At 29.4% G+C, this 7,376-nt stretch overlaps 1 protein-coding gene across 2 annotated transcripts in view; it reads right to left on the minus strand.

Annotated features, from left to right (window-relative positions):
• The window catches only part of LOC108686447 (glycerol-3-phosphate dehydrogenase [NAD(+)], cytoplasmic-like), a 38,317-nt gene that overhangs the window by 17,890 nt on the left and 13,051 nt on the right, over positions 1-7,376 (minus strand). Inside the window, exons 3-7 of one of the 2 annotated variants that reach the window (XM_018191761.1) lie at positions 6,575-6,715; positions 6,323-6,464; positions 5,888-6,000; positions 5,516-5,746; positions 4,960-5,159 (exon numbers count right to left, since the gene is read on the minus strand). In XM_018191761.1, the coding sequence (XP_018047250.1) occupies positions 4,960-5,159; positions 5,516-5,746; positions 5,888-6,000; positions 6,323-6,464; positions 6,575-6,715 (827 nt within the window). Of the gene's footprint in view, positions 1-4,803; positions 5,160-5,515; positions 5,747-5,887; positions 6,001-6,322; positions 6,465-6,574; positions 6,716-7,376 lie in introns of those variants that run through there. The other variant, XM_018191762.1, reaches the window with a different exon arrangement.

The following is a 7,376-nucleotide window of genomic DNA, read 5'->3' on the forward strand; positions in this document are numbered from 1 at the left end:
GCAAAGTCAAAAAATTGTGCTTCTAATATGAGATCGATAGTAAAACGCAAAATATATCAGTATTGCAATTAAATAACTTTATTTTGTTTCTAAAATGCAAACAAATACAACCATCGTGAAAAATGAGTATGCGATAGATTATACCCAGAACTCGTCTTCAGGTAGTTAGAAGTATCGCAGAAATAGACACTCGTTCATTCCAGTTGTACTTGTTATTATTATATAATAACATTTATACTTTAGCAACGATTTTCACTATAACACAGGAGTGTGAGTTATTTCATATTAGAAATATCCTGGGTATCTCATATTACGATTTCCACCCCTTTTATGATCATCAAATCTAACTTCTGTAATTAAACAATCAACATATCCCGTATTTTTCTATTAGTATGACCTTACTCTATCACTACATGAAAAATTTATTGCCAAATATTTATTTATTAAATGATAAACAAGGCTTATCTCAATGAAGACATCCAAATTCTAAAATCTTTTTTTACAATGACCACAGACATGATCTAATAATGAATTTTCTACTAAATAGTTTTCAATCCAAGAGCAATAAATTCATAGTGGAACCAATAGATAGCGTTTATTAGTTTAGCAGAAACGTTGCTATCTCATATTAGGCGCCTATCTCATAGGAGGTTTTCCTCTACTAATTTCTTTATTACATGAATTACGCAAAATTTAAAATTTTAATACATTTTTTAATTTTTACATTAATTTGGAATGTTCAAACGTTTCGATTCAATTCAAGCCATCATCAGCGACATAAGTTTTGAATACATTCAATAACTGCATCATATAAAATCAGGTTTTAGTATACAACAGATCAAATCACTTTCATTTCCATATTTAAACAGATATTACATCAAGTAGTTGTTGTATTAAATAAATTCTATAAAGTGACAAATTTAGTATGAATTGTGAATTCAATATTTATAATCATGAGCTAAATTGAATAAACGCTCATCTACTACAACCAAAATCACATCTGATGTATTCAATTTATTAGTTACGTCGAAAATAATTAACAATATTCGAATGAAGACTGTTATTGTTATATGATTATATCCAACAAAGATCAATTCGATAATGAGTATGCGTAACAAAGAAAAAGTGAGTAACGTCAGATAATAAAAACGTAAATGATGAAAACTAAATTATTGTGGATCATATGAAGTAAAAACAATTATCAATATTTTTAAAATTTTTGTAGAATATTAATATATGCATGGTGTAAAAATTTCGTGTCTGATTTTACAACCTATTTATTTGCATTTTAATATTTACATTTTACTGTAGGTTACATAGCAACGGCTATACCTCAGAATCACACATTGAGATTTTCAATCATTACTTTTACATCCAAGAATTCATTTTAGAAGTGAGCGATAATAAGTTAAACTTTCTCGATGTCACGATACTTAATAGCAAAGAAAAATTAGAGTTTAATGTTTTCCACAAATCGACATTGTCGGAGAAATACTTGAATTTCATGTTTCTCCACTCAAAGTCAAGATCACTCGGAGGTCATTTGGGGGGGACTAACTGTAAAAGGGAAGTTTTATCAAGAGGTGTTTCAATGAGTACGATTGATAGAGTTTTCTTATTGTCCACTCGAAATTCTACGAAGAAAATTTTAAATTTATTATAAAAATCTTGTTTGGATAATGATTTGACTTTATTGTATAAGTTCATTTTTGACATGATTAATATCATATCTAAAATCTTTTTTTAAACACAAGACTAATCAATTGACGGATAATATTGAAGAAAAAGAAAAAATTATTTGGTTCACAATATTGTTTTTATCTTTCATTGCGAAAAATTTAAGAATGTTACTAAAGATAAGAATGTTACTAATGTAAAACTTATTAAAATTATATGCAAAGACTGTAATTTTTTTGTTCCTATGTAGGGCAGACATTTAAAAACAAGAATTTTTGGACATTGAAATCATTTTAATAGAAAAATAATTAACTTGTTTGTCCTTACTGAACATAAATTGCGTAATATTTTTGAGGCTTTCACGAGTATTTTCTTCAGAAGTGGCAAAGAGTTTGCGGGTTATCATCGTGTCGTAATCTATTGCTAATGTGTTTCGTAAATGGCAAGGTTTAAGAAACATTGGCATTAGCAATAGATTATGACACAGCGATAACCCGCCTCTGATACCTCAAAACATAAGTTGTAATTTAATCACGAATTTGACTGAAACGACATCAAGATTTTAGATAAAAGTATATATAAAAAATTGATCTTCGAAATGTTAAATACTTATTAAAATGCAAGTAAATGACTTAAATGTAAAATCAGACACAGAATTTTTTCATCATGCGTATATAGGATGCCTGAAAATAATCCAAATATTTCATGAGCAGATAGAGCGAACTAAATCGAAAAGTCCTCTACCATTTTGTAAGTTTCCCCAATAATTAACGAGATATTAATCCTTAAAAATAGCCGAATACTACCGCTAAGTGTATACGCCTACTGATCTCTTGGCGCGCGGGCCGTGGCGGGGATAGCCTGGTAAGCGCGTCGTCCGAGCTATGAAGGTTTGCGGCAGTATGCGCGACGCGAGGCGCTTGCCAGCCAATCCCAGACTTCCAAGGCCAGCGCGCCAAGCAATCGGTAGGCATATACACTTCGCAGTAGTAGGCCGGGCGAGCGCGCGTATTCGGCTATCTTTAATATCTTATTAACTATTGGAGAAATTTACAAAATGATAGAGGACTTTTCGATTCAGTTTAGTCCGCTCTACCTGCTCATGAAATATTTGGCGATTATTTCCATATACCCTGTATATTAATATTCTATAAGTTTTAAAATCCTTTGACAATTGTTTTTTTATGTCATATTGTTTTCGCCAGCTATTTGTTTTTCACATTGCCGTTGGCGTCTGATTGACTAAACTCCCACTATTTTATTGACTACTATACATTCTTCGGAATGTTTTACCTTTTTGATTTCACCATGATATTAACTTACAATAATTTATTTTTCATATTATTTATTTTATTTTTATTATTTGATACGTCACTCATACATAAATTTTGTTTTCTTTGTTACCTCATTATCAATTTGGTCTTGGTTGGATATAATTATATAACAACAAAAGTTTTTCTTAATTTGAATATTGTTGATTATTTGTCTTTAATAACATAATTATATTGAAATTAAATATATCGGATATGATTAGCAATTAAATGCGCATAATATGAAAGTTGCACAGTTGGATTTATACTTTTTTATGTGTATAATGTATATACATGATAGATATATTTAAAATAATAGATATATTTAAAATAAAAAGATATATTTAAAAAAGATAAGATATATTTAAAAAAAAAATAATATAAACTTTTCTATCCATTTTAATGAATACAGAGAACTACTCTTTTAGCAGTCAAAATTTAAAAAACGCTTTCTCCATAATATTGAATAAACTCAATAAAAAAATCGCACTATCAATAAGTATATAAATTATAAAAGATTTATTTTTTCGAAAGCCAAGCTGTAAACTATATTTATGTACGATTTTTAGTTCACGTCATGAAACAAAATTCGCAAAATATTTTGAGATTTGATAGATCTCTATTTGTGTATTTCTAAAAAAAATCAGTCAGACTGTTATTTAAAATATCGATCTAAATCTAAAAAGTAGAGACTTAAACAAGCTTTACTTCTTTTCAAATCATCTCTTATGATTATCAAATTACTTTTTCTTGAAAATTGCCTATTTTTGAAGGACAGAATAGGTGATCCCTTAATTTTGTGGCGTGTATACATATTCATATATTTATATATTTATATAAAATATCACAAAAAAAGATTTACATGTATGTATATCTTTATGTATATATATTTTCTTTTCTTTGAATTATCTTTCGATACGCGAAAGTCACTTCTAACAATAATCATCCAAACGTGTTAATAATACATTACATGTAATTTTATTAAGAAGAGATTAAATAGAATTTCAAGTTATAGCTCACGTGTTAATGAAAGAAGATATTTTTAAGAATCCAGGAAAACGAGGGATACAGAAGAGCTAAGTCTTATTTTTTATTAACAAATAATTAGTTATATTTGTTTTCTTTCTCGATTTACATAACGAAATTCGTTCGTTGGTAACGCATACAACAATTAATAATTGGAAATCTACAGATACATTCGATCAAAACATTGAATAAAATCTCTGTGCGATAAAATATATGTACATTTATTCACATTGTAAAATGTAACAATTTATTTATCCATTGCGTTCAACGCGATGAGGGATTTTATTGACTAAATTATTCGAGCTTTTTAAATCTATTTTGAAGCTCTTAGATCCATAAGAAAAACCGATGTACAGATCGTGCAAAACGCAAAATAAAAAGTTCAACAATTTATGCTCAAACTTAATTAAATTGAAATATTAAATCAAATTATTGAATCTCTTCAAGACTGTAAAAAAAAAATGTTAGATTCATGTAACTTTGTATTTGCGTGTGTATCTGAAATTTGGCATCCTGATTTTATAAGATATAGAATTCTGTATATGTGAAATTGGAATTACAAAGCCATGAAACTTTGGAATCATTAAAAATCGAGTAAAATTTCTAATTCATAAAATTTTGTAATCACAGAGTAATTAAATTTGATCCAATAGCATGGTTTCCGTATTGCATTATTTAATCTTTATTAATTTATCTTATCAGTAAGTTTCATTTTACAGAATTTGGAATGATCCGTTTTGGAATCTTAAAAAAATTAAAGTTCTTTCTAAAGCAATTCATTTTGATGTTTTCGATCTGTTAATGAGGATTTTGGGCAATTTTCAAGTCAGATTAATTAAATTATCGGCAATAAAGAAATAAAGGATTCATAGATTTGACAAACTAATTGTCTCTATATTTACATTGTGAATTACATTTAAAACACTATGATAACAGTTGAGCTTACATGTGTTCTGGATGGCTGCGTATGCAGTCGATTAAATCCGTCGGTTTTAGCTCACCAATGCAAATCCGATGAATTGCCGTAAACAACGGAAATCTATTTTCCATGTTCTTCAATTTCAACATATAATTGACTTCTTCAGCTGTAAACGGGCCTTGCAGTTTTTGTCCCTTCAGCATCTCTTTCTCAAGTGTCTCGATCGACTGCAAATCACATTCATTTTTTGCGTTTTTATATAATACAATTTATATATAAAATAATTATAAGTTATAATTATAAACATGTTACATCAAGTTGTTGATATATTATATTCTTAAAAACTTCTGAGATATTGAAAAAAATCTTTTTTTTTATAATCTAAAAATTCCACCGGAATTAGCTGAAATACAAAACTGACTAATGCCTAATTTCTTCATTTTCAGATAAGTTGCAGATAACCTTTATCCAGGAGATATCTCCATTATATTCTGGGAAATATATCTCTTGGATAAAATTATCTAAGGGTGAAATTGGGCATAAAGCGGAGCATGTTCATTCCGACCCAGTCTGTATTACTGACCTTGCCAGTCTTGACGAAGGCTTCTGAGACCTTTCTATTGCGTCCACCATAACACGTCGTGATAAGATCGGCCACTCCACAACTTTCAAAGAAGGTAGTCAATTTCCCGCCCGGAAAAAATACGTCAATAAACTTGATCATCTCCATAAGACCCAACCTAATTACAGCAGCTTTCGTATTATCACCCAGACCTAGCCCATCGACGAAACCAGCGCCGCACGCAACTATATTCTATAAAACGTCAATACGAACATATTATTGTATTATCGAAATTTTTTTTTAAATGAACAAAAAAGAATAAAAGATTATTTAAAATTAATTTAATATAAATACAGTATAAATAAATTGGTAGAAATAGCCATTAATTATCACCTTCAATGCTCCGCAACATTCCACAGAATCCACGTCTTCGACGACTACTACCCTAAAATACGACGTCTGGATCAAGTTGCGAAATATCGGTGCCATCATTTTGTCCTTGCAGCCTGTAAATTCCAATTAATAATTGCAAAATTTATTTTGTTAGCGAACTTTAAATCCGCGCATAAATCTAGAAACAGGTATTGAGTGATTTACATAAAATTTTCCCTAGTTTTATAACGTGTTTTACAGACAGCGTTCCATTTGACAGCGCTCGCAACGCTTTCGAATATTTTCATCTCAATTAAACAAGGATACTGATGAGATATTATTAAAGACAGTCAGTCTTATGGAAATTCTCGTGACCGTTAAAATTATAATTTATAAATGATTAAAAGTAAGAAACTCTTAATATAATTATAAGATTGGAATTTTAATTCTTCTCACCGATAGTAGTCTCGCAGAACATCTCGTTAGCCACTTCGGAAGCCAAGTTAGCGCCCATCAGGACTGAGATTGGGATTTGCAATTGTCTCGAAATAATGTGAGATATAAGTTCGATACCGCCACCCTCTTTCTTGTTGAAGCCCTACAAAGAATATGCCGAATGTGTACGATGTGTAGATCAATGGGTAAAAAAATTACACGTATTCGTAAAACAATATTCATAAAAATTGAACAAAGAAAATTACAATGTACCTTGATCAATGATAGTCCGACAGCGGTGGGTTTGATTTTTCCTTGCAGGATGCTGCATATCCTTTGGATAAATTGATGAGGAACTACGAATATAAGTATATCTGCGTCTTTCGCAGCTTCCATTACGTCCGGAATTGCAATCTAGAATGAATCAACGTTAAAATGACTAAATCTTTCTACAAAAAGAAAATGATACAAAAGAATCACTAAATTGAAATTTGAGTTCGCCATCGCATCTCGATACGATAACTTTTCACGAAGTTATTCCATCTTAAAATTTGCCTATTTTTACAGAGTGAAACAGGTGATACTTTAATTTTGTTGAGTAATGTATTTCATTAGTACTACTCAAACAAATATTTAATAAAATTCAGTAAATATTTTTCATCGTATTAATAAGAAAATTATATTATCAATTCATTACTAAAACAAAATTACTGTAACGGAGATAAGTAAAGATAAATTTCACGAATTGCTCAAACAATTACATGGTGATCACATGGTGAACGAAATATCATTCATCAATTTTGATCATGTGATCCTTTTTGTCGTTGAAACAGCCGGTTTGAGCAGCTCGTGAAAATTTACTTTAATACGTTATTTTTCAATTCTGCACACACATGAAGTATAACTATTTATTATTAATTAAAAACTATTTATTATTAATTAAACTGAATTATCAAATAACAATTTTTGCAGTACGGGAATCATCTCAATAAGAGTGTTCTATTCATATTTATATTTCAAGAACATTATAGATTTACTTTACTTATTTCTTAAAGATTTTTCATGTAATATATAC

Source organism: Atta colombica, unplaced genomic scaffold (genome assembly GCF_001594045.1).
Source record: "Atta colombica isolate Treedump-2 unplaced genomic scaffold, Acol1.0 scaffold181, whole genome shotgun sequence".
NCBI classification, from domain to species: domain Eukaryota; kingdom Metazoa; phylum Arthropoda; class Insecta; order Hymenoptera; family Formicidae; genus Atta; species Atta colombica.